The 17,836-nt window shown below is 47.1% G+C and overlaps 1 protein-coding gene across 6 annotated transcripts in view; it reads left to right on the plus strand.

The window, feature by feature from the left end:
• The window catches only part of LOC141176359 (ABC-type organic anion transporter ABCA8-like), a 218,629-nt gene that overhangs the window by 67,912 nt on the left and 132,881 nt on the right, over positions 1-17,836 (plus strand). For all 6 annotated transcript variants that reach the window (XM_073660306.1, XM_073660307.1, XM_073660304.1 and 3 more), the window contains 9 exons: positions 1,347-1,520; positions 1,661-1,755; positions 2,025-2,251; positions 4,686-4,824; positions 14,472-14,657; positions 14,888-15,035; positions 16,622-16,787; positions 16,867-16,925; positions 17,055-17,165. In XM_073660306.1, the coding sequence (XP_073516407.1) occupies positions 1,347-1,520; positions 1,661-1,755; positions 2,025-2,251; positions 4,686-4,824; positions 14,472-14,657; positions 14,888-15,035; positions 16,622-16,787; positions 16,867-16,925; positions 17,055-17,165 (1,305 nt within the window). The remainder of the gene's footprint in view (positions 1-1,346; positions 1,521-1,660; positions 1,756-2,024; positions 2,252-4,685; positions 4,825-14,471; positions 14,658-14,887; positions 15,036-16,621; positions 16,788-16,866; positions 16,926-17,054; positions 17,166-17,836) is intronic.

The following is a 17,836-nucleotide window of genomic DNA, read 5'->3' on the forward strand; positions in this document are numbered from 1 at the left end:
CAAGCTGTTATTAAAGCCAGAGGTGGTGCAACAAAATACTAGTGATGGATTGGAGTGTTCTTTTGTGTGTTTGTTTTTCATGATTCCATAATTTTTTCCTCAGAATTGAGTGATTCCATAATTTTTTCCCTCTGCTTGGTCTTTAAAAAAATTACCCTTCTTGAGTACCACATTTTTAATCTTGATTTCTTTTAGTGTTTCTTAAAGCCCTAAAGTTGCCATTTGGAATGACTTTAGCTTTGTGCCATGTCTGTGATCTGCTTTTTTTCAACAACATTAAACAACTGAATGAGCATCCTCCGAGCCCGGTGATTCCATAATTTTTGCCAGGGGTTGTATATGTTATTGTCGGTTAGTGGTTCAATAAAGTATTGCCAGACTATTTTACCCTCACTTTGTGTTGTCTGAGTAGTAGTCTTCCCATGGGGAAGGAGAGCAGCCCCTGGGACTGACATAGACTCATGGTACCATGATCATAGCGATACACATGGACCCGTATGACCCTACTCCTAAGAAAACACAGGCAATTCTCACTTCTCTCCGTGCCCCCTGCGCTACCTATTTCCTGGAAGAAAATGCAAACTGTAACTCTGGGAAAGGAGTTGGTGTAGTGTGTGGAAGATGGAGTAGAAGAATGTACAACCCGTTAATCCCCAGTACACCCGTTTGGCCGTGTATAAAATGGACATTGTTTATATGGACTGGTTTGGCTTATTGATCGAAAAGGTAAAAAGGAGCGGGATTGGAAAAAACACACACAAAAACCCCCACAATCTCCTGTAACTGGCCCGTGCGTTGAAAGGGCGGCCCACTCACACGATTACCGTCGAGGGCCAGCTTACAACATGATACATGATATAGGGTACATGATGTTGATCCCTCCTAGTTACAGGGTGCACGATGACGATCACTCCTATGCCCGTCCAGGGTCACACGATGCCGATCCCTCCTACGCGCGTTCAGGGTCACACGATGCTGATCCCTCCTACGCGCGTTCAGGGTCACATGGTGCACAATGCCGATCACTCCTATGCCCGTCCAGGGTCACACGATGCTGATCCCTCCTACGCGCGTTCAGGGTCACATGGTGCACAATGCCGATCACTCCTATGCCCGTCCAGGGTCACACGATGCTGATCCCTCCTACGCGCGTTCAGGGTCACATGGTGCACAATGCCGATCACTCCTATGCCCGTCCAGGGTCACACGATGCTGATCCCTCCTACGCGCGTTCAGGGTCACATGGTGCACAATGCCGATCACTCCTATGCCCGTTCAGGGTCACACGATGCCGATCCCTCCTACGCCTGTCCAGGGTCACAGGTCTTTGCATTTCTTGCCTACAGGTATCACCATTAAAGAATTCGACAGTGAGGAGGAGCTGATGCAGGAGCTTCGGCACATGGGCAGAATGTACCTGGATAGAATGGTCGCGGTGAAGTTCAGGGATGAGTTCACGTATCACCTCCGGTTCCCGTCAGATGATGTCCCAGCGCCCAATGACTACTTGGCGGATAGATGTGAGTCTTATGTGGATGAGGTCAGATGCGGCCCCCCAGGGGCCGTTTGCAGGGGGCTGTTCATCCAGTCATTCCTGTTATGTCCCTTCCCCTCTGCAATGGTTTTTGGTCACATCTCTGGTCACAATGTGTCTCCACAGATTTATGTCACAATGTGCAGAATTGCCGTCCGGCAATGTACTGGAGATACGGATTCCTGGCGCTGCAGGCCAGCATCGACGCCGCCATCATCGAGGTGACGTACATTGTGACATTCCAAGACTGTGTCCAATCCTCACAGCTGAAGGTTTGTTACAATGTCTCCAAGACAGTGAGATAGGATCTCTGCACTGATACATTGTAACAAACCCTCAGAAGTGCAAAAAGTTCTAATTGGTTCCCCATGAGGATGATGGGGCTCCAAGACTTGGCTTTCCGGTAAATGGATGTGACTAGGGTATAGTCCTGTACTTTATCCTGCCGTGTGCACAGACGGCAGCGTTACCACCATTCTTTACCTTGCAGCTATCTACTAATCATTCGGTCGGGGCCGCCATGATCTCCACTGCTACTGTGAAGATGAGGTCGGTCATGGTGATATCCCGACCGATCCTGTACATCGGGGCGTACATCATGGGCCTGTGCATGTGTTACATCTCCGTGTCCTACCTGCTGACGCTCTACATCGCCAAGGAGAGGAAGGAACATCGGGAGATCATGAGGATGATGGGGCTCCAGGACCTGGCCTTCTGGTGAGTAGTGTCAAAGATTCACAGCCGGGGGAGGTCACGCTGAACCTACCCACGGTTACCTTTTTGCCAATGGAACATATCTCCGCTGCCTCCAATCATCAGGAGAATTACGTAATAGACTGACGAGCGACGGACGAGACCATGGCTGCTCCCACTACTAGGCCGGTTATTGGGGAACTCACAGTGAGCGTATGGTATATACACCTCTAATTCCAATGCAGAGAACATACAGTATATACAGCTCTGGCAAAAATTAAGAGACCACTGCCCAGTTTTCAGTCCATTCCGGTGTCAGCTGAATTCCAACCACCGTCCACCTCAGTCTACTTAACGTGCTTCTGATTAGGTGATCACCTGAACCAAACCTTATGTAACGAGGGAAAGTATAAAAAACTCTGCGGTGGTCTTCACAATCCTCTTGGAATAGGACAAAACAAGTGCTAGGAATAGCCCAAAAGGAATTTGAATGAAAAAATAACTTGTAACCATGCCAAAGGAGCTGAAAAGAAAAGTCTTGAGTGAGGAAAAGAAGGGCTCAATTCTGGCTTCACTAGCGGAGGGATACAGGGAGCGTCATGTTGCCTCCATCCGGCAGTCCATTACAACAAGGTCAAGCAGCAGACATTGGGGACAACAAAGCTACAGACCGGCAGAGGGCGAAAGCGACTCTCCACTGACCGGGATGACCGTCTTCTTATTCGAATGTCACTCAAGTGACCTACAGAAGCAATGGCGTGAAGAGCACGGCAAGAACAGTTGGTAATGGGCTCCTAGAGGCCTCAAGTCATGGAAAGCTAGAAAAAAGCCTTTCATCAATGAGAAGCAAAGGAGAGCCAGGCTGAAGATTACCAAAGACCATAAGGATTGGACCATAGAGGACTGGAGTAAGGTCATCTTCTCTGATGAGTCTAATTTTCAGCTTTGCCCAACGCCTGGTCTTCTAATGGTTAGACTGAGACCTGGAGAGCCATACAAGCCACAGTGTCTGCGCCCACTGTGAAATTTGGTGGAGGATCGGTGATGATCCGGGGATGCTTCAGCAAGGCTGGAATTGGGCTGGTTAATCTTTGCGAAGGACGTACGAATCAAGCCGCAGACAAGGTTATCCTTGAACAAACACTTGGTTCCTTCTGCTCAGGCAATGTTCCTCAACTCTGAGGACAATGCCCCATGCCACACAGCTAGGTCAATCAATGTGTGGATGAAGGAGCACCACATCAAGACCCTGTCATGGCCAACCCAATCTCCAGACCTGAACCCCATTGAAAACCTCTGGAATGTAATCAAGAGGAAGATGGATGGTCACAAGCCATCAAACAAAGAAGAACTGCTTGTTGTGCCAGGAGCGGCATAAGGTCACCCAAGAGCCGTGTGAAAGACTGGTGGAAAGCAGCCAAGACGCATGAAAGCTGAGATTAACAAAAAATATACCTAGAAAGAGAAAAATCTGAGAAAATGAAAATTTAGCAGTGGTCTCCTAATTTTTGCCAGAGCTGTATATATATTTATACCCCAATACGATCACTGCCAGCTCCACAATAACTAAAAGGAACTGCTAGTTACCACCAACAATCGTTTAATCTTTTTATTACCTATAACTTACACCCACACACTTCCCCTTGATGACCTCATGTGGGGGCTGTTTGTGGGATGTTCTCAACCCTTCAGGATTTTGAGATCCCCCAACTTACAAGATATCTTCCCTTCTGAAGGTCCCAGGCGTAAGATATTAACGTCATATTTTTTATTGTGCTTTTACCTTTACATAAAGACCAAATTTGACCTGGTTCGCATAATCTATCAATCCGTTATTAGTGACCCTATAGTGATGTGAATGAGTGTGTCACGTCCATCCCTTTGCTGCGAAGCCGAAAATCTATTTCCCATAAATATAAGATTGATACAAACCCCCATTCTATACACTGGCACCGGCGGGTCTGTAACAGATTCTTCCATGAAAGAAAGCTTATCCTGGGGAACCATAGTTCTTCTCCCATGCGTAAACAGATCTAATTTTGGTATCTGGTTCCCAGGAAAGACCTTTTCTGTTTAATTACCTGTACACTGCAGGGAGTCCCGGCTTCAAAGAAGCTTAAGTTGTTAGCTCTTCCTATGTCTTAATTAGTTATTCTCACTTCTTGGCTATACATAATTTTCCCTCTTCCCCTTATGTCCAATGTGAGGGCCTACTTCACGAGGTTGAAGTGTCAGCTCTTCTACTTCTGGAGATATCGTATGGATTTTAATTTTCCTCTATGACACAGAGTATTTCAAGAGAGGAGTGTGCTTCTCTTATAGGGGGATCGCAGGGTGTGAGTTACATAGTGGAGGGAGCAGGTCCTCAGCAGCACAGAGTATTTCAGGACAGAGTGTGGAGAAGCAGCTTTATATCTTACCAGTACATTGACGATCTTCATTCTCGCCCGCTTTCCAGGTTATCGTGGGGATTGCTCTACGCTCTCTACGTCTTGATTATCGCTAACCTGATGACCCTGGTGACCACCAGTTTTATCTTTGTGGAGAGTTCCTACGGCGTCATCCTGCTCCTGTTCTTCCTCTATGGGATATCGATGGTAGGATTGATGTCACATCCAGAGCTGCATTTACAATTCTGCAGTTATCACACAGCTCGGTCCGTGCCACTTGCCGCTGAGGCCTATGCAGAGTGCAACTATTCAGATGTGTTGGTGCTCGGCTGCTGCGCTCTGCATAGGCAGTGACTGAGATGACAAAGGCTACACTGTGGTCTCCCGCAGCTCCAAGCCTCACATATCACTTATTATTTTGTGAGAGGAGAGACAGGGAACAACTGCTAGGAGAGAGTTGAAGAAAAAAAAAAAACTACTATCGTTGCAATACAGTTTGTTTCTTCATACTTCTTCTAACTCTAACATGGATTAGGGCTAGGCTTAGGTAAGGGATAGAACTAGGGTTAGGTTTAGGTAAGGGAAAAAACTTTGGTTACGTCTAGGCAGGGATATAAATAGTGTTAGGCTTAGGTAGGGGATGGAACTAGGGTTAGGTCTAGGTTTAGGTAAGGGATGGAACTAGGGTTAGGGCTAGGTTTAGGTAAGGGATAGAACTAAGGTTGTGGCTAGGCTAAGGCAAAGGATGGAACTAGCGTTAGGGCTAGGCTTAGGTAAGGGATATAAATAGTGTTAGGCTTAGATAGGGGATGGAACTAGGGTTAGGGCTAGGTTTAGGTAAGGGATAGAATTAGGGTTAGGGCTAGGTTTAGGTAAGGGATAGAACTAGGGTTAGGGCTAGGTTTAGGTAAGGGATAGAACTAGGGTTCGGGCTAGGTTTAGGTAAGGGATAGAACTAGGCTTAGGGCTAGGTTTAGGTAAGGGATAGAACTAGGGTTAGGGCTAGGTTTAGGTAAGGGATAGAACTAGGGTTAGGGCTAGGCTTAGGTAAGGGATATAAATAGTGTTAGGCTTAGGTAGGGGATGGAACTAGGGTTAGGTCTAGGTTTAGGTAAGGGATGGAACTAGGGTTAGGGCTAGGTTTAGGTAAGGGATAGAACTAAGGTTGTGGCTAGGCTAAGGCAAAGGATGGAACTAGCGTTAGGGCTAGGCTTAGGTAAGGGATATAAATAGTGTTAGGCTTAGATAGGGGATGGAACTAGGGTTAGGGCTAGGTTTAGGTAAGGGATAGAACTAGGGTTAGGGCTAGGTTTAGGTAAGGGATAGAACTAGGGTTAGGGCTAGGTTTAGGTAAGGGATAGAACTAGGGTTCGGGCTAGGTTTAGGTAAGGGATAGAACTAGGCTTAGGGCTAGGTTTAGGTAAGGGATAGAACTAGGGTTAGGGCTAGGTTTAGGTAAGGGATAGAACTAGGGTTAGGGCTAGGCTTAGGTAAGGGATATAAATAGTGTTAGGCTTAGGTAGGGGATGGAACTAGGGTTAGGGCTAGGTTTAGGTAAGGGATAGAACTAGGGTTAGGGCTAGGTTTAGGTAAGGGATAGAACAAAGGTTGGGGCTAGGCTAAGGCAAGGGATGGAACTAGCGTTAGGGCTAGGCTTAGGTAAGGGATATAAATAGTGTTAGGCTTAGATAGGGGATGGAACTAGGGTTAGGGCTAGGTTTAGGTAAGGGATAGAACTAGGGTTAGGGCTAGGTTTAGGTAAGGGATAGAACTAGGGTTAGGGCTAGGTTTAGGTAAGGGATAGAACTAGGGTTCGGGCTAGGTTTAGGTAAGGGATAGAACTAGGCTTAGGGCTAGGTTTAGGTAAGGGATAGAACTAGGGTTAGGGCTAGGTTTAGGTAAGGTATAGAACTAGGGTTAGGGCTAGGCTTAGGTAAGGGATATAAATAGTGTTAGGCTTAGGTAGGGGATGGAACTAGGGTTAGGGCTTGGTTTAGGTAAGGGATAGAACTAGGGTTAGGGCTAGGTTTAGGTAAGGGATAGAACTAGGGTTAGGGCTAGGTTTAGGTAAGGGATAGAACTAGGGTTAGGGCTAGGTTTAGGTAAGGGAAAGAAATAGGGTTATGGCTAGGCTAAGGTGAGGGATGGAACTAGTGTTAGGGCTAGGCTTAGGTAAGGGATATAAATAGTGTTAGGCTTAGATAGGGGATGGAACTAGGGTTAGGGCTAGGTTTAGGTAAGGGATAGAACTAGGGTTAGGGCTAGGTTTAGGTAAGGGATGGAACTAGGGTTAGGGCTAGGTTTAGGTAAGGGATAGAACTAGGGTTCGGGCTAGGTTTAGGTAAGGGATAGAACTAGGCTTAGGGCTAGGTTTAGGTAAGGGATAGAACTAGGGTTAGGGCTAGGTTTAGGTAAGGGATAGAAGAGGGTTAGGGCTAGGTTTAAGTAAGGGATAGAACTAGGGTTAGGGCTAGGTTTAGGTAAGGGATAGAACTAGGGTTCGGGCTAGGTTTAGGTAAGGGATAGAACTAGGGTTAGGGCTTGGATTAGGTAAGGCATAGAACTAGGGTTAGCGCTAGGTTTAGGTAAGGGAAAGAAATAGGGTTATGGCTAGGCTAAGGCGAGGGATGGAACTAGTGTTAGGGCTAGGCTTCGGTAAGGGATATGAATAGTGTTAGGCTTAGATAGGGGATGGAACTAAGGTTAGGGCTAGGTTTAGGTAAGGGATAGAACTAGGGTTAGGGCTAGGTTTAGGTAAGGGATAGAACTAGGGTTAGGGCTAGGTTTAGGTAAGGGAAAGAAATAGGGTTATGGCTAGGCTAAGGTGAGGGATGGAACTAGTGTTAGGGCTAGGCTTAGGTAAGGGATATAAATAGTGTTAGGCTTAGATAGGGGATGGAACTAGGGTTAGGGCTAGGTTTAGGTAAGGGATAGAACTAGGGTTAGGGCTAGGTTTAGGTAAGGGATGGAACTAGGGTTAGGGCTAGGTTTAGGTAAGGGATAGAACTAGGGTTCGGGCTAGGTTTAGGTAAGGGATAGAACTAGGCTTAGGGCTAGGTTTAGGTAAGGGATAGAACTAGGGTTAGGGCTAGGTTTAGGTAAGGGATAGAAGAGGGTTAGGGCTAGGTTTAAGTAAGGGATAGAACTAGGGTTAGGGCTACGTTTAGGTAAGGGATAGAACTAGGGTTCGGGCTAGGTTTAGGTAAGGGATAGAACTAGGGTTAGGGCTTGGTTTAGGTAAGGCATAGAACTAGGGTTAGCGCTAGGTTTAGGTAAGGGAAAGAAATAGGGTTATGGCTAGGCTAAGGCGAGGGATGGAACTAGTGTTAGGGCTAGGCTTCGGTAAGGGATATGAATAGTGTTAGGCTTAGATAGGGGATGGAACTAAGGTTAGGGCTAGGTTTAGGTAAGGGAAAGAAATAGGGTTATGGCTAGGCTAAGGTGAGGGATGGAACTAGTGTTAGGGCTAGGCTTAGGTAAGGGATATAAATAGTGTTAGGCTTAGATAGGGGATGGAACTAGGGTTAGGGCTAGGTTTAGGTAAGGGATAGAACTAGGGTTAGGGCTAGGTTTAGGTAAGGGATGGAACTAGGGTTAGGGCTAGGTTTAGGTAAGGGATAGAACTAGGGTTCGGGCTAGGTTTAGGTAAGGGATAGAACTAGGCTTAGGGCTAGGTTTAGGTAAGGGATAGAACTAGGGTTAGGGCTAGGTTTAGGTAAGGGATAGAAGAGGGTTAGGGCTAGGTTTAAGTAAGGGATAGAACTAGGGTTAGGGCTAGGTTTAGGTAAGGGATAGAACTAGGGTTCGGGCTAGGTTTAGGTAAGGGATAGAACTAGGGTTAGGGCTTGGTTTAGGTAAGGCATAGAACTAGGGTTAGCGCTAGGTTTAGGTAAGGGAAAGAAATAGGGTTATGGCTAGGCTAAGGCGAGGGATGGAACTAGTGTTAGGGCTAGGCTTCGGTAAGGGATATGAATAGTGTTAGGCTTAGATAGGGGATGGAACTAAGGTTAGGGCTAGGTTTAGGTAAGGGATAGAACTAGGGTTAGGGCTAGGTTTAGGTAAGGGATAGAACTAGGGTTAGGGCTAGGTTTAGGTAAGGGAAAGAAATAGGGTTATGGCTAGGCTAAGGTGAGGGATGGAACTAGTGTTAGGGCTAGGCTTAGGTAAGGGATATAAATAGTGTTAGGCTTAGATAGGGGATGGAACTAGGGTTAGGGCTAGGTTTAGGTAAGGGATAGAACTAGGGTTAGGGCTAGGTTTAGGTAAGGGATGGAACTAGGGTTAGGGCTAGGTTTAGGTAAGGGATAGAACTAGGGTTCGGGCTAGGTTTAGGTAAGGGATAGAACTAGGCTTAGGGCTAGGTTTAGGTAAGGGATAGAACTAGGGTTAGGGCTAGGTTTAGGTAAGGGATAGAAGAGGGTTAGGGCTAGGTTTAAGTAAGGGATAGAACTAGGGTTAGGGCTAGGTTTAGGTAAGGGATAGAACTAGGGTTCGGGCTAGGTTTAGGTAAGGGATAGAACTAGGGTTAGGGCTTGGTTTAGGTAAGGCATAGAACTAGGGTTAGCGCTAGGTTTAGGTAAGGGAAAGAAATAGGGTTATGGCTAGGCTAAGGCGAGGGATGGAACTAGTGTTAGGGCTAGGCTTCGGTAAGGGATATGAATAGTGTTAGGCTTAGATAGGGGATGGAACTAAGGTTAGGGCTAGGTTTAGGTAAGGGATAGAACTAGGGTTAGGGCTAGGTTTAGGTAAGGGATAGAACTAGGGTTAGGGCTAGGTTTAGGTAAGGGATAGAACTAGGGTTCGGGCTAGGTTTAGGTAAGGGATAGAACTAGGCTTAGGGCTAGGTTTAGGTAAGGGATAGAACTAGGGTTAGGGCTAGGTTTAGGTAAGGGATAGAACTAGGGTTAGGGCTAGGCTTAGGTAAGGGATATAAATAGTGTTAGGCTTAGGTAGGGGATGGAACTAGGGTTAGGGCTAGGTTTAGGTAAGGGATAGAACTAGGGTTAGGGCTAGGTTTAGGTAAGGGATAGAACTAAGGTTGGGGCTAGGCTAAGGCAAGGGATGGAACTAGCGTTAGGGCTAGGCTTAGGTAAGGGATATAAATAGTGTTAGGCTTAGATAGGGGATGGAACTAGGGTTAGGGCTAGGTTTAGGTAAGGGATAGAACTAGGGTTAGGGCTAGGTTTAGGTAAGGGATAGAACTAGGGTTCGGGCTAGGTTTAGGTAAGGGATAGAACTAGGGTTCGGGCTAGGTTTAGGTAAGGGATAGAACTAGGGTTAGGGCTAGGTTTAGGTAAGGTATAGAACTAGGGTTAGGGCTAGGCTTAGGTAAGGGATATAAATAGTGTTAGGCTTAGGTAGGGGATGGAACTAGGGTTATGGCTATGTTTAGGTAAGGGATAGAACTAGGGTTAGGGCTAGGTTTAGGTAAGGGATAGAACTAGGGTTAGGGCTAGGTTTAGGTAAGGGAAAGAAATAGGGTTATGGCTAGGCTAAGGCGAGGGATGGAACTAGTGTTAGGGCTAGGCTTAGGTAAGGGATATAAATAGTGTTAGGCTTAGATAGGGGATGGAACTAGGGTTAGGGCTAGGTTTAGGTAAGGGATAGAACTAGGGTTAGGGCTAGGTTTAGGTAAGGGATAGAACTAGGGTTAGGGCTAGGTTTAGGTAAGGGATAGAACTAGGGTTCGGGCTAGGTTTAGGTAAGGGATAGAACTAGGCTTAGGGCTAGGTTTAGGTAAGGGATAGAACTAGGGTTAGGGCTAGGTTTAGGTAAGGGATAGAAGAGGGTTAGGGCTAGGTTTAAGTAAGGGATAGAACTAGGGTTAGGGCTAGGTTTAGGTAAGGGATAGAACTAGGGTTCGGGCTAGGTTTAGGTAAGGGATAGAACTAGGGTTAGGGCTTGGTTTAGGTAAGGCATAGAACTAGGGTTAGCGCTAGGTTTAGGTAAGGGAAAGAAATAGGGTTATGGCTAGGCTAAGGCGAGGGATGGAACTAGTGTTAGGGCTAGGCTTCGGTAAGGGATATGAATAGTGTTAGGCTTAGATAGGGGATGGAACTAAGGTTAGGGCTAGGTTTAGGTAAGGGATAGAACTAGGGTTAGGGCTAGGTTTACATAAGGGATAGAACTAGGGTTAGGGCTAGGTTTAGGTAAGGGATAGAACTAGGGTTAGGGCTAGGCTTAGGTAAGGGATAGAACTAGGGTTAGGTCTAGGCTTAGGTAAGGGATAGAACTAGGGTTAGGGCTAGGCTTAGGTAAGGGATAGAACTAGGGTTAGGGCTAGGTTTAGGTAAGGGATAGAACTAGGGTTAGGGCTAGGTTTAGGTAAGGGATAGAACTAGGGTTAGGGCTAGGTTTAGGTAAGGGATACAACTAGGGTTAGGGCTAGGCTTAGGTAAGGGATAGAACTAGGGTTAGGTCTAGGCTTAGGTAAGGGATAGAACTAGGGTTAGGGCTAGGTTTAGGTAAGGGATAGAACTAGGGTTAGGTCTAGGCTTAGGTAAGGGATACAAATAGTGTTAGGCTTAGGTAGGGGATGGAACTAGGGTTAGGGCTAGGTTTAGGTAAGGGATAGAACTAGGGTTCGGGCTAGGTTTAGGTAAGGGATAGAACTAGGGTTAGGGCTAGGTTTAGGTAAGGGATAGAACTAGGGTTCGGGCTAGGTTTAGGAAAGGGATAGAACTAGGGTTAGGGCTAGGTTTAGGTAAGGGATAGAACTAGGGTTATGGCTAGGCTAAGGCGAGGGATGGAACTAGTGTTAGGGCTAGGCTTAGGTAAGGGATAGAACTAGGGTTAGGGCTAGGTTTAGGTAAGGGATAGAACTAGGGTTAGGGCTAGGTTTAGGTAAGGGAAAGAAATAGGGTTATGGCTAGGCTAAGGCGAGGGATGGAACTAGTGTTAGGGCTAGGCTTTGGTAAGGGATATAAATAGTGTTAGGCTTAGATGGGGGATGGAACTAAGGTTAGGGCTAGGTTTAGGTAAGGGATAGAACTAGGGTTAGGGCTAGGTTTAGGTAAGGGATAGAACTAGTGTTAGGGCTAGGTTTAGGTAAGGGATAGAACTAGGGTTAGAGCTAGGCTTAGGTAAGGGATAGAACTAGGGTTAGGTCTAGGCTTAGGTAAGGGATAGAACTAGGGTTAGGGCTAGGCTTAGGTAAGGGATAGAACTAGGGTTAGGGCTAGGTTTAGGTAAGGGATAGAACTAGGGTTAGGGCTAGGTTTAGGTAAGGGATAGAGCTAGGGTTAGGGCTAGGTTTAGGTAAGGGGTAGAACTAGGGTTAGGGCTAGGCTTAGGTAAGGGATAGAACTAGGGTTAGGTCTAGGCTTAGGTAAGGGATAGAACTAGGGTTAGGGCTAGGTTTAGGTAAGGGATAGAACTAGGGTTAGGTCTAGGCTTAGGTAAGGGATATAAATAGTGTTAGGCTTAGGTAGGGGATGGAACTAGGGTTAGGGCTAGGTTTAAGTAAGGGATAGAACTAGGGTTCGGGCTAGGTTTAGGTAAGGGATAGAACTAGGGTTAGGGCTAGGTTTAGGTAAGGGATAGAACTAGGGTTCGGGCTAGGTTTAGGAAAGGGATAGAACTAGGGTTAGGGCTAGGTATAGGTAAGGGATATAAATAGTGTTAGGCTTAGGTAGGGGATGGAACTAGGGTTAGGGCTAGGTTTAGGTAAGGGATAGAACTAGGGTTCGGGCTAGGTTTAGGTAAGGGATAGAACTAGGGTTAGGGCTAGGTTTAGGTAAGGGATAGAACTAGGGTTCGGTCTAGGTTTAGGAAAGGGATAGAACTAGGGTTAGGGCTAGGTTTAGGTAAGGGATAGAACTAGGGTTATGGCTAGGCTAAGGCGAGGGATGGAACTAGTGTTAGGGCTAGGCTTAGGTAAGGGATAGAACTAGGGTTAGGGCTAGGTTTAGGTAAGGGATAGAACTAGGGTTAGGGCTAGGTTTAGGTAAGGGATAGAACTAGGGTTAGGGCTAGGTTTAGGTAAGGGATAGAACTAGGGTTCGGGCTAGGTTTAGGTAAGGGATAGAACTAGGGTTAGGGCTAGGTTTAGGTAAGGCATAGAACTAGGGTTAGCGCTAGGTTTAGGTAAGGGAAAGAAATAGGGTTATGGCTAGGCTAAGGCGAGGGATGGAACTAGTGTTAGGGCTAAGCTTTGGTAAGGGATATAAATAGTGTTAGGCTTAGATAGGGGATGGAACTAAGGTTAGGGCTAGGTTTAGGTAAGGGATAGAACTAGGGTTAGGGCTAGGTTTAGGTAAGGGATAGAACTAGTGTTAGGGCTAGGTTTAGGTAAGGGATAGAACTAGGGTTAGGTCTAGGCTTAGGTAAGGGATAGAACTAGGGTTAGGGCTAGGCTTAGGTAAGGGATAGAACTAGGGTTAGGGCTAGGTTTAGGTAAGGGATAGAACTAGGGTTAGGGCTAGGTTTAGGTAAGGGATAGAGCTAGGGTTAGGGCTAGGTTTAGGTAAGGGGTAGAACTAGGGTTAGGGCTAGGCTTAGGTAAGGGATAGAACTAGGGTTAGGTCTAGGCTTAGGTAAGGGATAGAACTAGGGTTAGGGCTAGGTTTAGGTAAGGGATAGAACTAGGGTTAGGTCTAGGCTTAGGTAAGGGATATAAATAGTGTTAGGCTTAGGTAGGGGATGGAACTAGGGTTAGGGCTAGGTTTAGGTAAGGGATAGAACTAGGGTTCGGGCTAGGTTTAGGTAAGGGATAGAACTAGGGTTAGGGCTAGGTTTAGGAAAGGGATAGAACTAGGGTTAGGGCTAGGTTTAGGTAAGGGATAGAACTAGGGTTAGGGCTAGGTTTAGGTAAGGGACAGAACTAGGGTTATGGCTAGGCTAAGGCGAGGGATGGAACTAGTGTTAGGTCTAGGCTTAGGTAAGGGATAGAACTAGGGTTAGGGCTAGGTATAGGTAAGGGATAGAACTAGGGTTAGGGCTAGGTTTAGGTAAGGGATAGAACTAGGGTTAGGTCTAGGCTTAGGTAAGGGATAGAACTAGGTTTAGGTCTAGGCTTAGGTAAGGGATAGAACTAAGGTTAGGGCTAGGCTTAGGTAAGGGATATAAATAGTGTTAGGCTTAGATAGGGGATGGAACTAGGGTTAGGGCTAGGCTTAGGTATGGGATAGAACTAGAGTTAGGGCTAAGCTTAGGTAAGGAATTGAACTAGTGTTAGGTTTAGGTAAGGGATAGAACTAGGGTTAGGGCTAGGTTTAGGTAAGGGATAGAACTAGGGTTAGGGCTAGGTATAGGTAAGGGATAGAACTAGGGTTAGGGCTAGGTTTAGGTAAGGGATAGAACTAGGGTTAGGTCTAGGCTTAGGTAAGGGATAGAACTAGGTTTAGGTCTAGGCTTAGGTAAGGGATAGAACTAGGGTTAGGGCTAGGCTTAGGTAAGGGATATAAATAGTGTTAGGCTTAGATAGGGGATGGAACTAGGGTTAGGGCTAGGCTTAGGTATGGGATAGAACTAGAGTTAGGGCTAAGCTTAGGTAAGGAATTGAACTAGTGTTAGGTTTAGGTAAGGGATAGAACTAGGGTTAGGGCTAGGTTTAGGTAAGGGATAGAACTAGGGTTAAGGCTAGGCTAAAGCGAGGGATGGAACTAGGGTTAGGGTTAGGCTTAGGTAAGGAATTGAACTAGTGTTTGGTTTAGGTAAGGGATAGAACTAGGGCTATGCTTAAAGGTAAGAACTAGGGTTAGGTCTAGACTTAGGTAAGTGCTCGGGGGATAATGGACTCAATACCGGACTGTGGAGGGGATTCGGAGCGATGGCTGTCCCTGGTTAGGGGGCACAATGCCTTGTGCCAGGTGTTGGCGGCCCAGGCTACGCCACTGACTATGTCCCCCTTACAGATCTGCTTCACCTTCATGCTGTGTGCTCTTCTCCGGAGGCCTCGGCTCGTCGCCATCGCCGGATTCTTCATCACCCTCCTCCTCTCCGTCCTCAGCACATTGCCCCTGGTGAAGATCTTGCCCGTCTTTCTAGAAGTCTTCCTTTGTGTTTTTCCACCATTTGCCTTTTCTATCGGGATCACAGAGGTAAGGGCCTATGCGCGGCGTCCTCCTCCACATATATGATGGGACTAGCCCGTAGTACCCGGCAAAGCCACAACTGTCTGTGCGGCGCTGTGCCTGGGTACACAAGGAAGAGAAGGAGGAAATGCTGTCGAGTTTTGCATCTGCAGAAGCAGTAAAGTGAATCCTTTTTTACTACATGTAGTGAAAATAATTTCCATATGTAAATAGACATGGCTTTCCTCTGGTTTCAGAGCATACATATGGAGAATGGCCTCCAGGGCGTCTTCTTCTCCGACATCCCCATCAACTCCTCCTTTCTCCTGACCAGTTACATCGGCCTCCTGCTGGACTCCATCCTCTACATCCTCCTCACATTGTATTTTGATAAGATCCTGGCAGGTAAAGGTGATGGATATAATGCCATATCTTCTGATGTGTTCAACACCAGTGTCCACTAGGGGGAGCTCCCTGTATTCAGACATACATGATAAGATCCTGTCTGCAGCCACCACTAGGGGGAGCTCCCTGTATTCAGAGATACATGATAAGATCCTGTCTGCAGCCACCACTAGGGGGAGCTCCCTGTATACAGAGATACATGATAAGATCCTGCCTGCAGCCACCACTAGGGGGAGCTCCCTGTATACAGAGATACATGATAAGATCCTGTCTGCAGCCACCACTAGGGGGAGCTCCCTGTATTCAGAGATACATGATAAGATTCTGTCTGCAGCCACTGCTAGGGGGAGCTCCCTGTATACAGAGATACATGATAAGATCCTGTCTGCAGCCACCACTAGGGGGAGCTCCCTGTATACAGAGATACATGATAAGATCCTGTCTGCAGCCACCACTAGGGGCAGCTCCCTGTATACACAGATACATGATAAGATCCTGCCTGCAGCCACCACTAGGGGGAGCTCCCTGTATACAGAGATACATGATAAGATTCTGTCTGCAGCCACCACTAGGGGGAGCTCCCTGTATACAGAGATACATGATAAGATCCTGTCTGCAGCCACCACTAGGGGAAGCTACCTGTATACAGAGATACCTGATAAGATCCTGCCTGCATCCACCAATAGGGGGAGCTCCCTGTATACAGAGATACATGATAAGATCCTGTCTGCAGCCACCACAAGGGGGAGCTCCCTGTATACAGAGATACATGATAAGATTCTGTCTGCAGCCACCACTAGGGGGAGCTCCCTGTATACAGAGATACATGATAAGATTCTGTCTGCAGCCACCACTAGGGGGAGCTCCCTGTATACAGAGATACATGATGAGATTCTGTCTGCAGCCACCACTAGGGGGAGCTCCCTGTATTCAGAGATACATGATAAGATTCTGTCTGCAGCCACTGCTAGGGGGAGATCCCTGTATACAGAGATACATGATAACATCCTGTCTGCAGCCACCACTAGGGGGAGCTCCCTGTATACAGAGATACATGATAAGATCCTGTCTGCAGCCACCACTAGGGGCAGCTCCCTGTATACACAGATACATGATAAGATCCTGCCTGCAGCCACCACTAGGGGGAGCTCCCTGTATACAGAGATACATGATAAGATTCTGTCTGCAGCCACCACTAGGGGGAGCTCCCTGTATACAGAGATACATGATAAGATCCTGTCTGCAGCCACCACTAGGGGAAGCTACCTGTATACAGAGATACCTGATAAGATCCTGCCTGCATCCACCAATAGGGGGAGCTCCCTGTATACAGAGATGCATGATAAGATCCTGTCTGCAGCCACCACTAGGGGTCGCTCCTGTATACAGAGATACATGATAAGATTCTGTCTGCAGCCACCACTAGAGGGAGCTCCCTGTATACAGAGATACATGATGAGATTCTGTCTGCAGCCACCACTAGGGGGAGCTCCCTGTATACAGAGATACATTATAAGATCCTGTCTGCAGCCACCACTAGGGGGAGCTCCCTGTATACAGAGATGCATGATAAGATTCTCCTCCAGATAAACACGGCCTGAGGCACGAGCCGCTCTTCTTCCTGAGATCCTCGTACTGGTCCAGAGGGAAGAAGACCCAGGTACCACCGGACTGGGAGGACGGAGGACGGGCTGGCGTAGGGGATTACGTAGAGAAGGTTCCGGCTGAATTACAAGGAAAAGAGGCCATCAGGTATTGTAGCGCACGTGGAGGTGATTTATGTGCTGTGTCCACCACATCACGGCTTACGTCACCTTGTCACCTCCCGTAGGATCAATAACGTGAAGAAAATCTACAGCGGCAAAGACAAGAAGATGGAGGCGCTAAGAGGTGCGAGGCAGCAGTGGCAGTACAGTATAATGTAGTAGATCTGATTATCCAGCACCCGATTCTCCAGAATTAATCAGCCAGTGCCGGATTACTGGGAATTTACTGGATCCTCGTCTGGTTTGTTCCCAGGTCTGGACTTGGATGTCTACGAGGGACAGATCACGGCTCTCCTGGGTCACAGCGGCGCCGGGAAGACGACGTTACTGAATATCCTGAGTGGGATGAGCGCATCGACCAGCGGTGAGAGATGGCGCCCACCGAGAACACACGAGACGGCTGAGGTCATTGATAACACACATGACTGATGAGGTCACCGATACGACATGTGACAGCTGAGGTCACCGATACGTGACTCGAGGGCTGAGACCTCTGATGCCACATGACGGCTGAGGTCACCGATACGACATGTGATGGATGAGATCACCGATACAACACGTGACGACGGAGTTCACCGATATGATTTGTTGAAAGGCTGAAGCGAAGCCAATCAACAAGCTTTTCCGGTGTGGGCACTTCCGGCTTAATCACAGCCATAACAAATATTGGCATGTGATTGGCCGTCACACTGTTTAAAAAAAAAAAGAAAAGACGTGCGGTCCCCTCTACTCTTGATAACCAGCGCAGGTAGAGCTGACAGCTGTGGGCTGTAGCCCTCAGCTGTCAGCTTTATCTTGGCTGGTTATCAAAAATAGAAGGGTCCCATGCTGGCTGAGGTCACTGATACGGCATGTGATGATAGAGGTCACCGATACGACACATGATGGCAGAGGTCACTTACAGTGGCTTGCAAAAGTATTCACCCCCGTGGCATTTTTTGTGTTTGCTACATCACAGCCCCGAGTTGTTGTTTTTTTAGGGTTTGCAGCAGTTCATGTAAAGAACATGTCGACAACTGTGAACATTTTGTTTTC

The sequence above is a fragment of the Phyllobates terribilis genome, unplaced genomic scaffold (genome assembly GCF_046119375.1).
Source record: "Phyllobates terribilis strain yellow unplaced genomic scaffold, ASM4611937v1 Scaffold_25__1_contigs__length_18738178, whole genome shotgun sequence".
In the NCBI taxonomy this organism is placed as follows: domain Eukaryota; kingdom Metazoa; phylum Chordata; class Amphibia; order Anura; family Dendrobatidae; genus Phyllobates; species Phyllobates terribilis.